This window comes from Pteropus medius, unplaced genomic scaffold (genome assembly GCF_902729225.1).
Source record: "Pteropus medius unplaced genomic scaffold, Ma_sr-lr_union100, whole genome shotgun sequence".
Lineage (NCBI taxonomy): Eukaryota > Metazoa > Chordata > Mammalia > Chiroptera > Pteropodidae > Pteropus > Pteropus medius.
The window spans coordinates 29,556,683-29,577,046 of record NW_024349802.1 but is presented as its reverse complement, the minus strand read 5'-3'; the positions used below and the strand labels follow the sequence as shown (position 1 = coordinate 29,577,046).

Below are 20,364 nucleotides of genomic sequence, written 5' to 3'. Positions count from 1 at the left end.
TTTTTTTTTTTTTTTTAATGGGAATCTGATGTTATTCCTGAAATTTTGGAAGTACCATGAAAGTTCAGAGCATGCTGTTCTTGATGATTAATTTAATTTGCTGTTTGATAATCTGACGATTGTAAAGTATTTCAGTTTCAATTGCTTTTGTGTATAATATTTGAAGGTGTGTTGTCACTTTTTCAGTCTACATGGCATTCTATTGATATTTGGTCATTATCTCATCAAAAGGCCTCTTTGCCAGTTTTCAGTCCCTACTATGTGTTAGTCACTGTGTTAGAGATTTTTTATATATATGCTCTCATTTAATTCTCACAGCAACTATGTAAGTTAGGTACCCTGGAAATAGAGACTTGTAAATGAAAGATATATCTCCAGCAGAAATTGATATAGCCAGCCAGAATAAAGCCCCCAAATCTGGTATGTTTTTAGGGAGGTTAGGAGGGTAGATGTGCTGGTTGGAGCATTTTTTTATTTTTGAAAAAAATTTTTAAAGACACAGAAGTAGGGAAAATAGTATAAGAAACTATCACCTACCTTCGATTTTCTTATGGCCAGTCTTGTTTTATTTACATCCCCATTGTTTGGAAGCAGTTCTGACATTTCATCTGTAAATATTTAACCATGTATAACTAAAAATTACAAACTCTTCAGAGGTGCTGTTTTTATAAGGCAGAGGTGATTTTATTGTCTCGAATGTAAGGTCTCTTGGATATGTGAATGAATTGTCAAGAGAGTTCTTATGTAAACTATTTCATGGAGGAGGCAAATTTCTTATGAGGTACCTAAATGAAATGTAATAGTAATTTTTAAGGAAGGAATCATCAGGTTTAATATTAGTAAGCACATGATCGGATTTTGGTTAAAGATGGGAAAAAACTTAAGATTGCTTTGTGACTGGATTGGGAAAGAGTTCTTTAAATGTTTACTAATTTCTTTGAGATTAAAAATTAGCGTTATTAGATAAGAAGACATAAAAGTTGCCATTTAGGCTAGTTTTTTCCAAATGTATTAAGTAGAAAATAATGATGTATTTAATTGATAGCCCAAAAACTCCAGAAAAGTATAGTAAGATACTAATAAACTCACCGTAAGGAAAACCACTACTGTTAACACTTCCATGTATGATGTACTTGAGCACATGAGGAAACAGTTTCAAGTCTTTTAGCTATTAGACACACAAACTTGGGAGCCTTAAAACATTTGTTGCTCCAGAATTACCATTAATTAAACAAAACCATGTAAATTTTAACAGAGACCTTTAAATAACAATAGCCAACATTTATTGAGCTTTTACATTCTAGGATCTGGTCTAAGAGCAGATCCATTCCAATTATTAACTTAATTTTCCTTAAAACTATTTTAACCCATACATGTGGTTCCAGAACTCGAACTCTTGAGTCCCCTCTCAGGTTGCCTAGGTTTGAAACTCAGCTCTGTCATAGAAACTATGTGACCTCAATTAAGTTACTTAACCTCTCTGCCTGTTTCCTCATTTTTAAGGATTGTAATACTCTAACTTTATAATTGTTGAGTGGCTGTGTTAAATACGTAAAACTACCTAGCAGAAAGATGAGTTTTTAAATAAAGGTTAGCTTTTTAAAAAGCCCTGAAAATTACAGCATGATTTTAGGCTCAAATCTTATGCCTTTACACTATTTCTTTACAAAGGTAGTATAGTAAACTAAATGGCATTTAGTGTCCAATAGAGGTTATAATTGTCATACAATAATATAGTCAAAATTTACTAAAGTAAATTTTAATATTAGATTCGTTTTACTGATTCGGATATTTAATTACTTCGTATTTGTTTCTTTATAGGTTTCTTTACCTCCAGAAAGAAAAAAATTGACACCTTGCATCCTGGAAGTTAATTTAAAAGACTGAAATTCGGGACTTCTTTCAAATTTGGACATGGCTAATCGAGGAGCAACAAGACCCAATGGGCCAAATACTGGAAATAAAATATGCCAGTTCAAACTAGTACTTCTGGGAGAGTCTGCTGTTGGCAAATCAAGCCTAGTGCTTCGTTTTGTGAAAGGCCAGTTTCATGAATTTCAAGAGAGTACCATCGGGGGTGAGATTTTCTTTTTTCCCTTCATTTAATTGAATCATACATTGGCACAAAAGGCTTTGCAGTTCCAGTTGTGTGATGATAAATAATTAAATAGGTCACCGAAGAAAAGAGCTGTTAGCAGACCTCAAGCTTTAAAATTTACCTTGATTTTTGTTAAAATTTACCTTGATTTTTTGTTTACCTTGATTTTTTTACATTTCGATTTCCTGGTTATCCCCAAGGTAGTTGTATGGAATCTAAAATGCAGATGTAAACATGAGTGGAATTAGTGTCTCAAGTAATAAGATTTGATTTGGTATCTATTTCTTGATAATGATTAGAAGCATCCTCAAATTAATACAAGTGTGTGCTGAATTATATTGACTTTAGAATGATGAAATTAGTGAGAATAAATAGTAAAAGGGTTAACCTTAAAAATCTAATTCTAAATAATTGAATTTTTTGAAAATTATCCTAATTTGTAAAATTCATTAAATTTTATTAACTTTATTTAAGAGTGCTCCTAGGGTGAGGGAAAAGAAAAAGTGAGTGATTAATGGAGAGGGACATGAAAGGAAAATGGGACCTGCAGAGAAAGATGAAAGAGGGGGAAGAAGTAAGAACTACATGCCTTGGTTTTGGTAGGACCAAGATGAGGGGAAAGTAAGATGCAGAATAAAGAGGAGGCAACTAACAGTTCAGAATTGGGGATAGAAGACAGCTTTAATAAGATTCACAATATTTTGCAAAGGGTATTTTTTTTTTTTCAGGTATAAATTTATTTTAATGTCATACATTTAAATAGTCGAACTTTTAAAAGATCTAAGATACTAGCATGTAGCAGCTTCTTAGAATCCATCTCTCTGAAGCATAATTTTATGCTGTGCCTAGTGGATGTTCTCAAGTAAGTATGCTTGAGAATTTTATTCATAGTCTCTTCCAGTAGGAGAAATTACAGAACTCTACTACCTCTTGGCTTTTCCCTACACATAAGAAATATAGTAGATAAGTGCTGTTTCCACTTTAATAGTCTCAGCAGTTCGTTAGAATTTGTCACCCTCTTATGTTTGTGTAATCATGTTACAGTGTTATATCATTTTAGTGTTTTATGTTTTTTATAATGGGTGAGCATCACAAAATGTAGTCCATATCATGGAGCTGTTATTTTGAGTCAGAAAATCTTGGTATTTTTAAAAGTTTAATGAACAATGTAGTATACGTTTTTTGTGGTTTCTTTTTCAGTAGATGTATATGTCTTGTTTAGTGATGAAATGATACCTCTCAAGGTTTAGCCTCCTCCAGAAAGCAAATTGGGCCAAACCTAGCGGGCCCACATGATAGGAAGAGCTTTAAAGACGGCTAGGTCATATCTACCCACCATAAACTGGTGCATAAAGTTACCATAACTATTTCCTTGGCAAATGCTTGTCAGTGGCAGCATTTCCCAAAGTACGTATGAATTCCACGCTAACTACCTGGCCAAGTAGGTTTGGGACTTGCAATATGCTACCCTCCTCCACTTTACACTACATATTAAAATAATAAAAACACTGAAGTACTATAGTAAAGAATAGTAATTCCTGGAAAAAGTTTACTGAAGCCTGAGGAGCCTCCGAATAGAATTTTTTTGTTTTTTGTTTTGGATACTCTAATCATCTTCTAACTGTATTTTTTCTTAATGATACTTTAAGGACATTTAAAAGAAACATTTAACCCCATAGCAGTGCATTATAAGTATCCATATCCTCTGATATGTGTGTATGTATATATATAATTTATATTGTCTACATTTTATTAATGAATTTTTTAAAAGGTTTTTTATTCCTATGTGTAAAGCCTCTAATATTTTCTATTTGTACAGATTAAATCTGACTTTTAAAACCAACTTTAAAAAGAATTTACATTCAAATTTCAGTTATTGACTGTTGGATACTTTTTCACTGTGAACACAATATCTTCAGAAGATATAACAGTGCCATTATTACAGCTGTGAGCACTTTTTTGGTTTTTTGGGCATTTTTTTTTAAGGTATAATTAACGTAAAACATTCTGTAAGTTTAAGGTTTAAGATATGTTGATCGGATATTTTTACATAGTGAGCACTGTTCTTTCATGCTCTTTGCTAACAGCTCTTCACCCTTAGGAACTATAGTAGATTCTAAGCATTCAAGAATTTCAAGGTTTGAGCTATCTACTGATCAACATCAAAGGTCCTTAACTTGAAAGTAATATGTATTTGTGTTTTGGCTGATGTGTGATAACAGTTATCTGACAAATGAACCTGGCCATATGTTTTACATTTATCTGTTCTTTATCTTTTACCTGACCATTTTTATCTAGTAACATTAGTTATGGCCTGAACTCAAATTTTCATCTCTGTTTCATTGTGCTTTAAGGTGGAAATCAGATGCCGCACTCTTGAATTTGTGTATTCTAGAACCTTGTATTCATCAAGAATATCAAAGTTTCTTTAGTTTGTGTGGTTCTTTCTAAGCATGATAGCTTGATTTAAGAATCCATGTTGTCTCACCATACCCCGCACCCCTGTGCCTCGACCCTATAGCACTTACAATGAGATTAGCTAGGTAGGTAGTGTGTTTACGACTTTTCGAGGGTCTAGTTTATTGGTAGAGGTTTAAAGTCTATATGACATTTATCATCTTATTTGTCTAGCCCAGAATGCTAGCAAGGAGCATTATGCTCAGAGAGTTATCTTCTTTACTTGCAGTCTCATCTGGAGGCTCAATAGCTCTTCTGTAAATACTTTTGGATGATAGAGCTGGCATTTTTCACTTTGGATACTTGGAGAATTTAAATATTTCTAGTGAGTATTTCATCAAAAAAAAAAAGCAGTATTTGTTTTTAAAAAGGCATTTATATGATATTTATAAATAAATGAATCCTCGGTATAAGGCAAAACGTAAAACATTCTGTAATGTTTTACAGAATATACAATGAAATAGCATGCAGTCATTCAGCCTTTTTTTTCTTTTGAGAGATAGATATTTGATATCACAGTTTAATTTTGTATGCACTAATCATCAAGTGTTTTATGTGCTATCAGATTTAGTATATAGAACTGTACATGAGAATATTGACATTTTTCTCCCTGGTACTATAATTTCTGAGCTTTAGTTTAGAGCAGTAGTTCTCATAAAGAGTGTTAACCTGTTCAAGAAGCAGCTGCATTACCTGGAAACTTGCTGAAAATGCATACTCCTATATTGAAACAGAACACTGGAGTGGAACCAGTAATCTTTTAAGTTTTAACACATCTTCCAGATGATTCTGATGCATGCTAAAGTTTGAGAACCACTGCTTTCTGTGTTCTGAGTAGTCAATATTACGTTTACACTAATGTTGGTCTCCCACAATGGAATAATTGCTTTTCTATTTTTTTAAACTGTGGTTTTAGTAGAATTTTTAAAAATACTGTTTATTCAACTTTCAGCTTGAGAATTACAATTATTGTGTGCTGGTTACACCACATATCACCTGAATCTCTTTGTATGGGAATCCCTTTCTATGAAAAGTAACCTGCTAGGCCTCCTTAAAAAAGAGCATGGTCCTTCTCTGTCCCATCAAGGACACTCTCTGCCTTGTATCTAGGAAAGGAGTTAAGTGTATTCTAGTTTTCAATCATCTGTACCAGTGCTGCTCCCTTCTACATTTAACATACATCCAAATTCCTCTAAGAGGCTAGCAGAACTTGTTTCTCTGTTTATACCCCAAGACATCTAATAGGGAAAGAAATTATTGTTAAAATTAAGAGAAACAAGGCTGGTTTCAAAGTTATTATTAACACAGCCTTTCGTCGTTTTACTTTATTTGTCTCGAGTCAGGTATTACAGCTAAAGTGGGGGACTCTAGCTACATTATTTGATTTTAAATTCTAGCTTTAGTATGTACCAGCTGCATGATCTTAAGCAAGTCACACCTAACTTTATTTTCCTTCTCCCATGAAATGGAATTAATAGTACCTAACTTAAAAGATTTTTTGTAAAGATTAAATGCAAGTGCATATAAATTTTTTAGTACAATGCCTAGCACAGTAAAATGCTAATTAAATGTTAGCTGTTTCCACTACCATCACCACTTAATTTTGGCTGAGTCATTTTTATCACTGATGATAGTTTTGTTATACTGTCATGACATAGCATTATTTCGGAATCATGACTGTTCTACCTAATGCATAGCATTTGTTTAGAATTTAACAGTGTTCAAGAATTTTATGTCCAGATGTTCTTCTCTTAGAAAATAGTTTCTCATTGAAATTTATAAGAACAAATAAGAGAAAAATTTTATAAGCAAGTGCTTTCTAAATTTGAGTTTTCCTAATAATGAAGTTCTTGTAGATTTGTTCAAGTAGATAACATGAGTATTTACAACTAAGTTTCTTAAAATTCTGTATGCTAATTCTTACTAATTTTTTCCCCACTTACTGGTTTTCACAAAACTGGTTAATCATGTATATTACATTAAATGTATGCCACCCGCATTAACTAAGTTGTTTGTGGATGTTTTCTCAGAATAAATTACACAGTTAAATAGAGTACTACATGTATGCAGATATTAAAGTCACTTCCTAAACTGAGAAATAAACACCAGCCAGAAAATTTATATCTGAATAACTCATGTTTTTCCTGCAGTGGCTTTCTTCTATTGCCCTTCACTTGTTAGCCTTCAGAAAGACTTGTTTGTATAATTATAATATGCACCTTTATCTTTTTGCATCTGTACATTGTTTTCAATTAAAAGCACTTTTGAGGAAGGACAGAAGACCTAAAGACAGATTACCAGTATATGGTTTTTGATTCATGAGAAAAATGATTTTTTTTTTTTTTTTTTTTGAAATATACATTGTTCTTTCTAATACACCAAGAGTTAGAATTTGTGGAAGTTAATCATTTGGTTTCAAGTGAAAGAATATTATATTTATGCATAATATAATTTTCTTTTAGAAAATACATACTCAGTATTCGAAATAGGTTATGTTATCATAGAAGTTGGTAGAGAGTTGACATATCAATTTGTACCAGTTATAACCTAAAAAAAATTTAATAGTCTTAATATCTGTTATTCTCCAGCATCCTAGATTAAAATGTTATCATATATGGCTAGTTTAACATTGCTGTGAATTCGGAGACAGTAAGCTTGATTCTAGTTATATAAACATGTGAGCCCTGTTACACGTTTGTAAAATGAGTACACTGAACTAAATAAGAATTCTTCTAGATACAACTTGCTATTTAAAAGTATATACTCTCCACATTAAACAACACAATACAATTTAACCTCTTTGTTTCCCTTCTTAAAATTTATTTCACATTTTGGGATCATGAACATCAGTTTTTACCTTGTCTTAATTTATTGATGTCCTTTGGTGCTGCTGAAGTGTTCAAAGCTGTTTGATAGAATGATTTTGCCAGTTAGCTCTAACTACAGTGACTGCCTCTCTTGGTGCACTGATTTGCTGCTTTTAGTCTGCTATCTACTGGGAAATAAGATTATTAAGCTTCTTTAAAGTTCATTTACTCAACAAATTTACCAAACTTTTAACACTGTACTAAGTACTAGAAATCAAAGATGACCTCATGGTTTAGTATGGGAGACAGATTGAGTACACTTAAGGTAATGAAAAGTGGTATTACATACTACTTGTTAAATTAAGCCTAAATTTCCAACTGATCTTCTTGTTGTCATTTATTATCTATATCTCACAAGAATACACATAAAGAAGTGTATTCTAAGTTACTTACTAAAGAAGTCTATAATTTTGCACAAGTTTTGGTGCATGGACTTTCTGACATCCATTTTGTGTGCTTTCAGTCTATTTTTGCTACCTTCCTATTCTTGACTCTTCTGAATATTTAAGGTTTCTATATAATTGACCTTTTTCATAGAGAGGGACATGAAAGACACTTGGTTTTGACTAATAGTCAAGGGGTGTGGTGGGGTGGGAAGCTTTTTTTAAAATTTGCTCTTAATACAGTAAATTCTGGCTTTTAAAAATACAAGAAGCTTCGTGTTTGAAAAATGTTCTTTTTCCCCTTTGGGTCTAACACTAATGTGATGTTACTTATACGCAGTCTTGATTATTATGCCTGTTGAATTAATTTATTATAGGATAACATCATTTGGAATCATTGAGCCTTTTGTTAGCTCTAGCCATCAAATTACTAAATTCCTCGAGATGAGAATGTTACTGAATTTCGGAAATGAGTAAACATCCTTATAGTTTACAAAAGTTGCAAAACAGGATACAGGCATATTTCGTCTTAATATAACGACTTGCTTTATTGTAATGGTCTGGAACAGAGCTCTCAATATCTCCTGGGTATACCTATATTTGAAGTAAGTGTTAGTGAACAGCATTCATCCTTTTTTCAAGGTGTAATATAGTGGAGGCAGGCTAGAAGCAGGATGAGGAAGGAGTCTTTTATGGATTATTTTTTAGCCTGTTTCCACAGTTGAAAATACTCTTCGGACTCAAAAAGAAGAGAGTAATCTGATGTTGTAGGCATCTAGTCCCTATATAATTATTGTACACCTTCAGCATTTCTCAGTCAAAAAATAGTTATCTTTGCACAAAACTAGAGCTAGAAGGTATTCTACTTAGTCGATATCAATTTTATTTGAGGTATAACATGAATGTACCTTGACACAAAAGTTACTTTAATATCAAAGGGTTTGAATTTAGGGAATGGTAACTCTTATCTGTCGCATTCATAAGTAATTTGTAAATTTTAGACTTCTAGAAAATAATAGGGTAATTTTAAGATAGTTCATAATTTTTTAATGGTTATATGTTATGTGATGCAGTCAGAGCATTTTCACAAGTCTCATCTGGACCTTACCATGGCTATATGAGGAAATACTAATTTTATAGATGAAACTGGTCAACAGCAGTGATTTGCCAGAGTTTTTACAGCTAAGTGACAGCTGAGATCGAAGACAAAGCTTTCTTCAGTGCTACCTGTATTCGGGATTGATTTTGTGTGTATGTCTTTTTTCCTTCTGTTTTCCCAAATTGCTCAAGAACCATTAGACTAGAAAAACTGGTTCAAAGTTAGAGTTAGGGTAAGCATAACATAAGCATTCTGTTGTAAAACGTGTAGTGCTTGATATATGGAGCCCTTTACATATCACTGTAAGGAAAACAATGTGAAAATATCTTGAAATAAAAATTCAAATAACCCATATTCCAGAATTACCACCACTGTGTTCATTTTACGCCATCCACATGCATCTTGTTTTTAATTTTTATTACTTTTTCATTAATTTTGTCTTGTGAGTCAAAATTTAAACAGTTGACATTGAAGTCTCCCTCCCATCTTCTCTTACCCCACTCAGTTCTTTTCCCCAGAGACAATGTTACTTTGTTGCATATTCTTGCAAAGTTACTATTATAGTCAAATCTGTGTATTTCTCCTTTTATGCAATTTGAAACATATTAGGCCTACTGTAGTAAACCTTATTTTTCACTTTAATACTATTACAGTTATCTGTTGCTCAGAAATAAATGACCCCAAAACTTAGTAATTTAAAAAAAAAAAACCTTTTTATTATATCATGGTTGTTGGAGTTGAGTGGACTTAGTAGGTGGTTTTCTAATCTCTCATGGGTTATAATCAGTGCTGGACTAGAATCATTTCATTATATCTGGCAGCTGAGGCTGACTGTTGTTTGGGGCCTCAGCACCTGGCTTGTAATTTTTCCCAGTATGATGGCTAGATTCAAGAATGAACGTCCCAAAAGGACCAGATGGAAGCTGGGTGGCCTTTTAAAATGACCTAGCCCGAGAAGTCACATAGGTAGCTTCAATTATGTTCTGGTCACAGACTCCTACAGATTTGAGGAAGGTGTGTCAGTGTCGTGCTGTAAGAAGAATGCATTGTGGGAAATTTTGTTGCAGCTATCTTGGAAAATACAATTTGCCAACGATCTATCCATGTCATTAAGAGTGTCCTTATTTTTCTTGGCTGCAGCAGTATTCCATTGCACGGATTATGTTTAATATATAATCAGTTCTCTAGTTGTGGATTTGCACATTGTTTTATATTTTTGGCTGTTAAGTGCTGCAGTGAATAATTCATAGTGATTTCTCACATATTCCAAGTATTTCTGTAGTATAAAATCCTAGACATTCATTGTTTTGTCAAAGATTATATACATTTGTAATCCTAATAAATATTTCCAGACTGCCCTCCAGCCAGCAATGCACAGAATACCTATTACTCTACTTTACTAACTCAAGGTATTATACTTGTAGATCTTTACTCTCCTTATATGCATTGATCTCTGCTTTTTTTATGTGCATTTTTCCCATATTATGAGCAAGGTCAAAGATCTTTTCATATTTTTAGAGCCCATGGTGATTCCTTTCTCTGTGAACTATTTATAACTTCATGATATATTTATATAGGCTCATTTATAATAGTAATACCATTGTATTCCATTTCATTTATTAATGATATTTCTCACTATCTGGATTGTATTCATATTTATTTTAATAACCGGTAATCTTACCTTATTTTTTAACTGTACCCTTATTATTGAACATTTAATGTTTATTTTTTTGTTTGCTGTTTAAGGTAATCATCTAATGGATATTTTCATGGAATTTTTTCCCCTCTGGGCTTACTTCTGTAAGACCAAATTCTAGATGTGGTTACTGAACCAAAAATAATTTAATTATTGTGAGATCAAAAGGATTTCAGTCTTCCCATCACTTTTTTTCCTCCCTTAGAGCTACGCCCAATTTCTTTGGGCATTACTTGGCACAGATAATTGTGTTCTGATACTACAGGTTTCTTGTGACTGTTACTCTGGGGTTAGAGTCTTCCCTGCCTCTTCTCCCTTCTTTAATATGCCCCTTTTCGTTCCTATGTTGTAAAATTCTCAGATATTAGAACTTTTGAGTTCACTTACTAGATAGGCTTATTGCTAGTATTAAAGAGTCACTTTCAAGGCCACTGATGTTTTAAAGGTCTGGGAGATTCCCTTAAGGTCTGGGAAACATTAAGTGCTGGGTTCTTGAACCAAAAGGAGAAGGGGTAATACTAAGAAGGGAGAAGGAAGCGTTCTTTGCAAAATAGCCTGGACATTATCTTTGATCTTCTATAGTTCGAAAACGATATGCCTAAGCATAGATATTTTTCTTGATGTTCTCTCAGCTTCCTGGATTTGTAGGTTAGTGTCTGATATTAATTTGGGGAAATTCTCAGTCACTTGTTTCACATATTTCTTTTCCATTCTTTCTTCTGGTATTCCCGTTATGAATACATTGTACCTTTTGTAGTTGTTCCACAGTCCTTGGATATTCTGTTCTATTTTTTCAGTCTTTGTTCTCCCTCTGTTTCAGTTGTGGAGATTTTTATTGATATGTTCTCAAGGCCTGAGATTCTTCGCTCAGCTATGTCCAATCTTCTAAGTCCATCAAATGCATTCTTCCATTTGTTACAGTGGTTTTGATCTCGCATTTTTTGTTTGTTTGTTTCCTTAAGATTTCCATCTCTTTTGCTGACACTGTGCACGTATTCTTGCATGCTGTATTCTTTAGCCATTAGAGCCCTTATTAAATTTCCAGTCTGATCATTCTAACACCCCTTTGTCTGGTTCTGAAGCTTGCTCTGTCACTTCAAACTGTGTTTTGCCTTTTAGTATGCCTTGTAATTTTTCGTACTAGCTGGATATGATGTAGTGGATAAAAACAGCTGTTGTAAATAGGCATTTAGTAATGTGGAGAGTTGGGAGGAGAAACGTTCTATAGTCTTATGATTAAGTCTGTCTTTTAGTGAACCTATGTGTCTGGACAGTGAACTTCACAAAGTGTTTGTCAGTTTCTCTTTCCACCCTCCATCCCTTAGATGGTACCGGATAGCCAGAGTGGACTAGAGTTAGATATTTCCCTTCCCCACATGAAAGGCTAGAGTTGGCTGGAGTTGGGTATTACTTTCCCCAGGTCAGACTCTGATAACACCCCAGCAGGTTATGCTCAGATAAACTAGTTGCTCTTGAGGGCAGGCCTTGTTAAGAAAAATAGAGTGGTCTGAGTTATTTCAAAATGAGACCTTTTCCCTTCCCCCTGCCAGAAGCATGAGAGAATTTTTGTTATGTTTAGCAAAAATGTGAGAACCTGGTTAAGTTCCTGGAGGTAAAACTCACAAAAGCATGGCGGCCCCCTATAACTGTGTTACCCTGGAATTTTTAACTCAAACTTGTTCACACTTAATCTCCAGCAGTTTGTCAGTTGGTTTGGATTTCTGCTCTGAGATGTGATTTTCTGTATCCACCTGTCTCTCTCCAGTTTTGAGGACAACAGATTACCTTGTGACCTCACTTCTCTTACATATCTAAGAAGAGTTATTGATTTTTAGTTTGTTCAGCTTGTCAGGATGAAGTGGTGACTTCTAAACTTACATGTAGAACCAGAAACCAGAAGTCATTTTCCTTGCACACTATAGGAATTTAAAACTATTTAAACTACATAATAAAGTATCTATTGTCCATAGGTAAAATGTCTTTTATAGACATATATCCCTTAAAGTTAATTTTATTATCTTTTTTCTATGTTGATATTTTGGGGGGAACATTGTCTTGATGCAGGACAGGGCTGATTCCCCCGAGTGGGGACTCAAGCCCTAAACCAAGGGAGAGGGTCCTTGACTACACCCTGGAAAGAATTCAAGCACAAGCCAGAGTTGGAGACAGAAGGAAATGTTATAAGGAAAGGAATAATGCTCCACACGCAGACATGGTTTCCTCTCAAAGACAGAATGAGAGACTCCGAGTGTTCAAGGAATTCAGTTTTATATCTTTTCCCTTCAGGATATGGATATGCAGTGTTAAAGGCATGGGAGAGTAGTGATTAGCAATATTAGTAGTAGTCTTTCTGTAGGTTCCCCGTGGTCTTGCTTTATGCTCATCAGTCAGGTTTCCCATGTCTAGCAACAGGTAGCAGGCTCTGAATACAACCTGGTTTAATATTTAATTTGTGTAGTTCTTATGCCTCTTTCCTATAGTAGTCTGATAACTAATTGTAACAACCTCTCCCTTTCTCCCATCTCTTCACCATTCCTCTTTACAATGTGTACCTTCATTCTGCTTCCCAATTCAGTATTTGTTACATCCTTGTTAGATCAATCTAATCTAGCGAGTAAAGACTTTTATAGAGATTGTGCCTTTGTGCCATAGGCTCTTAGCCTTGAAGGTTCAAATACTGGTTTTATCAGTTCATTCTAGGATGATCAGGTTTGGGGCACTACATAATAACCAAACTCACTCCTCAGGCTTAATTTTAAAACAATGTACATTGATGTGCTATCAGAAATACTAGTATGACAATGTTCAATTGATGGCATGTGACTAGCTTTTATTCTGGTTAGCGAATTACCTTAAGAGAGTTGAGTGACCTTTTAGGGTAACTGGCAAGTTATGATAGATAAAAAAAGACTTCTGTTACTCTTGGATTATTTCTGAAAAAATTACATGAATTAGTCTTACAATGTTAGAGAAATGATTCTTAATCTTTACCTTATTGTGCTTAATTTCATGGACTCTTCTTTATGTATAATTAATATTTCCCATGATTGCAGTTCATTTGATAATGATTATTTAGATGTTGCTGAATTATTTTTGTTGTGACAAAATATGCATAATATAAAATTTACAGTTTTAACCATTTTTAAGTGGTTACTGGTCTGTGGCATTAAGTACATTTACGTTGTACAACTTTCACTGCTGTCTATCTTTAGAACTTTTTCATCTTTTTCCAGTGAAAACTCTACCCAAACAATAACTTCCCATTTTCCACCTACCCCTGCCCATGGCAAATACAGTTCTACTTTCTATAAATTTGGCTATTCTGGGAACCTCGTGTAATAGGAATTATACATTATTTGTCTTTCTGTGGCTGGCTTATTTCACTTAGCATGTCATCAACGTTCATCTAAATTGCAGTGTGTCAGAATTTACTTCCTTTTTTAGGCAAGATAATATTTCATCATGTATAATACCACATTTTGCTTATCCATTTATCCTTTGTTGGATTATTAGGTTTCTTCTACCTTTTACTGTTGTAAATGATGCTGCTGCAAACATTGGTGTACAAATATCTATTCAAGTCCCTGCTTTCACATCTTTTGGGTATATCCAGAAGTGGAATTACTGGATCATCTGCCAATTTTATGTTTAATATTTTTGAAGAGTCTCTATACCATTTTCCATAGCAGCTATACCATTTTATGTTCCTACCACATATACACAAGGGTTCCAATTTCTCCACATCCTTGCCAACTCTTGTTTTCTATTATTTTGGTAATAGCTTTCCTGATAGGTGTGAAGTGGTAACTCTATCATATTGATTTGCATTTTCCTAATGATTTAGTGATGTTGAGCATCTTTTCAAGTGCTTCTTGACCATTCATATGTCCTCTTTGGAGAAATGTCTAATGAAGTCCTTTGCCCATTTTTAAATTGGGTTGTTTGGGTTTTTTGTGTTGTTGCATTGTAAGTGTTCTTTATATAGTCTCATATCAATCCCTTACCAGATGCTCATTGATTTTTAAGAATTAGTCTTACATGACTGATATTTATAGATCATCTCATAAGATGAATTTATTTGGGAGAATGTTGCCATTTTCTGTATATTAAATAGCAAATTTTTACCTTGTTGCCAGGTATTTGGGATATTTTTTATTTGGGTTTAGTCATGTGTATATGCTTTCTCTGTGCCCTAATCTATTTTTATCCCCTTTTTTCTCTTCCTCATATTTATCGAAATAATTTCCCTTAATACTGGTCGTCTTTGCTGCCATAATCTACTGGGTACTCCCGCATATATACATATACAATTTTAATGGGAAATTAAAATGGCCTTAGTTTTTATTTTGCCCGTTTTCAGCTCTGAACCATTCACATATTCGTTTGTGTACAATTTTATTCTGAAGTCAGTGGTGTCATCTCTCTGAGAAAATGTATTGTATTAGACTACTGCTGTTGATACTCATTTTCCCAGAATACTAACTTCTACCTTCACTGATAACTTTGGTACCTGGTTCTTGATGTCATTTAGTTAATTCCTGCCATCCTTATTCCTGATCGGATAATCATTTTGAAGTTTGATCCAAATCCATTGAATTTATTTATTGAATTCCTTGGCCCTAAAAACCTTTGCTTCCCCAGTGCATCACTTCCAAACAATCTTTAGCTTGAATTTGATGACCACAAGCTCCTGATCTACTGAGATCTTGAACAAGGCCCTTCCCCTCTCTAGCAGTTTATATTCTTTTAGTTTTAATAGGGCCTCAAATCACCACTTCTGAAAATTTTACATAAGGGAGAAAATTCAGTTATGATTCAACTATGGGAGATACTACTATTATTTTAGTTTCTTTTGTGCTTTTCTACTCGTTTTTATGTTGATGGACCTTATTCTTACCGAGAATTTGTTTTTGTTCACTTTTTAGGCAATTAAATAGGTCATTTTATAACCACTTTTAATTTAATTGTTATTTCATACTTACCAAGCTACCAGTGTCTCTTCATTTATACATTTAGGTTGCTTCCAGTTATTTAATATAAAAATTCTTTTAGCATAAAGATTTGTTCTCCCTACTCTCTTATTCCCCCTCCCCCATGCCATCTTTTGGAGATTCCATGATATAATAGGTTAACAAGTATCAGCATTTTCATGGCTTTACCCGGTTGACAAAATTATTTCCAAAAAAACAATTATATAGTATCACCAGCCATGGTTGTTTCTGCCACGTTTTGTGGGGTTTTTGTTTTTGTTTTTGTTTTGTTTTTTTTAGTAAGGAGATAAACTTGATACTAGTGATACTGACTTTTTCTGTGGATTTTCTTTACACTCTTATCCTTGATGCTTTTGGAGATTTTCATAAGATATATATGAGCTTTCCACGTATTAAAAGTTAATATCTTAACATTCATTGTAGAAATTTTTCTATATATGTTCTCCTCTGTGTTTGACACATGTTTTGCAAACCTAAAGTCTCCGAGTTTTATGTAATCAAACCTGATAGTCATATTACAGGATTTTTGGTCAATTATAATAAAGTACTTCTTCATTTAAAATGTGATAAATGATAAGTTGAGGGTTGGGGTGATACTGGTTCTTTGGTTTTTCTTTTTCACCCTTCTGTTTAATTCATGTGGAATCAGTTGTTAAACTTTTTTCCTGAGTTGTTAGCTTTTGGTTAATGCTATCGATTTGGATATTCTTTCCCTTGCTCTTATTGTAGTGTTTTCTCCTTGCTTATAATTTATTAAAGTCTTACACATTATAGGCCTTTGATATTTGCAGATTTAACATTTACAGTTTGAGGTATTCTCAGCTGACCCCAAGGTCTCTGATTCAGTAATTTGTAGTTTTGCTGAGACTGAAATGTTATTTGCTTGCTGCCAGGCTTGCAAATAGGAGGAACTGATCATTTAGCTCAAAGAGGGAGCCTTTTAGACAGGCCAGCACCCGCATCTCAACGCAGCTTTGTTTTTCTCTACTTGTCGTCGCGTACACAGTAACTCTCGAAGTGATAAAAGCTGTTTCTTTGTGAAATATGAGCCCGAAAAGAAAACCAACTGCTAGTGCTGGTGATGGAAGTGAAGAGAAAATGAAGAGGTCTAAGAAAGTGATGGTTCTTAGCCAGAAAATAGACGTTTTGGATATATTAAAGTGGTTTTGCAGATTCAGGTAAGTTTGTGGTTGGTTAATGTTGCTACAGTATTTATGTAGTAGTTTATATTTTGAGTGTCAGAATTTGTTTTTATAACTTTGTAAATAACTAATGTCTTTTTAGAAGCTCTAAGGATTTGAAGGTGTCAGCTGTACTTCACTGAATTTTATTGGGGAAATTAAATGCTGTAGTAGTATTTGAAAACTTGAGAACTTTGGGGAATCGTGATAGTCTTGTGATACATAATGTCTATAATAATACTGGGTGATTCTCTTCCTATAGTATTTGCCCTCATGGCACTACAACACTTGTTTTAATGTGTTTTTGATGTACCCTAAAACTCATTCCCTTGGCCTCTAATATTGGTCTTTTTATCCTTCCCCAAAATTATGCTCTATCATACCACTAGAACAACAACAGAATGTTACTGTTAAAAAGATATTGATGGTATTTCGTTTGAGACTGTATTATGTAATAACTTGAATAGAGGCCTTTTGAAATGTCAATTTTTTTCACATTTGGGAACTGTCTATTCAAACAGTAGCTAAAATAACCCCCAAATAGTGCCATATACCTTAAATGAACCTCTTTTAGCAAACATTTTGAACATTTATGTGAACTGGGATTTATATTAGATGTTAAGTATGGAGGAGAATAACTAATAGTAATTTCTCATGGAAGTACTAGTGTAAGAGAAGAAAAAGATAATATTAATTTTTTTCAAAGATAAGTGTGAAACATGTTAGTGCAGCAGGGAAGTCTGGGAGCATCGAAGTAGGAGCTACCAAATAGGGTGAGATGAAAAATGGTTTCTAAGAAAAGTTGAGTGAATTGATTGTTCTTGCTCTTTGTTAACATGATTGGGATCCATTCTCAGCATAACAATGAAAACCTGGTTATTGCCAGTGTACGGTAAGGCTGTTGACTTTGATTTGTTTTAGCCAATTTAAGAACTCATTATTATCTGCTTTATTTTAGCTGATGCCTTTGGATTTTCATTCCACTCTTTTCTCTTCCAAATGATGTCTCTTTCCAGTAACTTATTACCTTTATCATTATATGGACATTCAAAATGATGTTAAATAATGGTGATGGTGGGCATTTTTGTTTGATTTCTAGATTTAGAGGCTGCCTAAGAGCTTTGCTGTTAAGCAGAATGCTGATTTCAGGCTTAAGGGCGGAATGGACACTTGATAAATTTTAAGAAAAAATCTTCTGTGTTTATTAGAAATGGATATCGACTCTAACACCCTTTTGTAATTTATTTAAACAATATGTGGTTTTCTTTTTTAGCTTACTGGTATAATAGCTTTGTGAAAGAATCTATTTGGTCATAAGCTGTTTTCTTAATGTATTTGTTGGCATTTCTTTGTATTTTATTTGTCATTTTTGTTCATGTATTTATAAAAAGTTAGTAGCCTTTCGTGATATATTTATCTGGTTTGAGAATCAGATCACATTTCCTTTAAGGCAACATTAATATTTCCCTGAGCCCAGAGTTGACTTATGGAAGTGTAAATTAACGTTTGTACTACCAGTATACTTTGTGGTCATATAGAAAAGAGAAAACAAAGTCTGAATTGCAAATTATAGCCCAGTTTTTTTCAAGTGGCATCAAACTATTCTTGAGAAAAGGCTTATATTTTATGATCCATTCCTTTCCTTTTTTTCCTTTTATTAAAAAAGGAGTACTGTCTTCTTAGAGGCTTAATTTTAAGTGTTCAAAAATATTTTTTGATTCTACAGGAAAGCCTTTCATGAAAGTGAAAAAGTGACAGTGCTTTCTTGGTATCCTTTACCATAGATACAGGATTTTAGAAAATGGATATTTTATATGGTAAAAGAAGTTTGATGAATTAGAATATATTTAAGTAGGACTACACTTGTAAGTTCACAGAAATATTCATTAGAATGTGGTTCAAAATACATTTCCAATGATAATGTTTGCAAAATTGCTAGCAACCAGTTGACCTAATATAAATAGCATGAAAAATAAATGTTATATTTAATATAAAAGAGGTATATCTAATTAGACTTGGCTTATTCAGCACATTTCATATTAACTAGTGAATCCCTTATAAAAGATTGACACCACCAGATAAACTGCTACAATTTACAGAAATGGATTATTTTCTTGCAAAATAGAACAGAGTTTTAGAAAATTTTAGTAACTGAATCCCATGACAATTTGGGAAGAGTCAAATACCACACCTTGAGCTGAAAGTATAAGAGAGGAACATACCAACTTAACAGAGCAGCAGGAGTTTAACTATCAAAGTTAGTGAAGGAAAGGAACTGTAAAGTGTAGTTGCTGTTTGCCAACATGCTGCAGAAAATGGCTATGTGTGGATCTTGTTCATAAGTTATCTTTAGTGCAGCTATCTATGCTTAGACATTTACTCTTAACATTTGATATTTTAAAGTTCATTTCACTTGATTATAAATTGATTTGTTTTTCATAAATTACCATTGCATTGTCTTTACTGATGTTTATTCCTAGAGCCAAGAGAATTATAATAGATATTTTACTTCTAGTGTTCTAGAAGTATAATAGAAGAAGCAGTTCAGAAATAAGCGATACAATAATACTTCGCAAGATTTAATAGCAGCATCTTAATTTTAAAAGCAAAAAACCTTATCAAATGATACTTTATTGTTAAAATTAAAATCTGTAAAAAGGTAAAAAAATACAAATTCGAAAAATCCTTATGGCAAGGAATGAAAGAAATAAAGTTAATATTGACTTGAATTGACAAATTGAGTCTAGGTTGCGGTAATAAGGATTATAAAAATTAAAGTATAATGTTTTAAAGGAATAATCATAAGAAAAATATTAATTTGGTGGTAATGGACTGGGACTAAATCCCCAGAGTACGCCAATCAAAACCAGAAGAAACGGAGCAGGGGGCATGGTTTGGCAGTGTAGGTGGTAGTTGATAGGTATGCTGATTCCTTCCCACCCCCCATTTTTTCAAGAATATCAACAAATATATTTCTTCTTGTTTTACAGTTTTATTTCTTTTTTTTTTTTTAATGCACCCTAGCACCTGTATTCCTAGGGTTCTCCCATCCAAGTACTAACCAGGCCCAACCTTGCTTAGCTTCTGAGATCAGATGAGATTGGACACATTCAGCGTGGCATGGCCGTAGACTGTTACAGTTTTAAATTTGTAATTTATAAGACAATTTAAAAAATTATTAAACTTATTTATTATAACAAACTTCTTAAGAATGTATAAGAAGCTTTCGATCTGTGATTTTATTATGAAGGTCTTATATATAAGCATACATATATATATATATCCAGCTTTGAAGCACAGATCTTGCAAGTATTCAAAACCACCATTAACTGTAGGTACACACTATATCAGATATTTTCTGTATTATGAAAATAATCAGGGGGAAATGATAAACTTATTGCAGCCTTTTTTTTTTTTCAGCTGCTTTTCTGACCCAAACTGTATGTCTTGATGACACAACAGTAAAGTTTGAAATATGGGATACAGCTGGTCAAGAACGATACCATAGCCTAGCACCAATGTACTACAGAGGAGCACAAGCAGCCATAGTTGTATATGATATCACAAATGAGGTAAGTAGAAGTGTATACTA

The 20,364-nt window shown here is 33.4% G+C and overlaps 1 protein-coding gene across 3 annotated transcripts in view; it reads left to right on the top strand.

The window, feature by feature from the left end:
• Positions 1–20,364, top strand: part of RAB5A (RAB5A, member RAS oncogene family) — a 31,424-nt gene that overhangs the window by 4,495 nt on the left and 6,565 nt on the right. For 2 of the 3 annotated variants that reach the window (XM_039836780.1, XM_039836781.1), the window contains exon 3: positions 20,193–20,344. In XM_039836780.1, the coding sequence (XP_039692714.1) occupies positions 20,193–20,344 (152 nt within the window). Of the gene's footprint in view, positions 1–1,802; positions 2,078–20,192; positions 20,345–20,364 lie in introns of those variants that run through there. The other variant, XM_039836779.1, reaches the window with a different exon arrangement.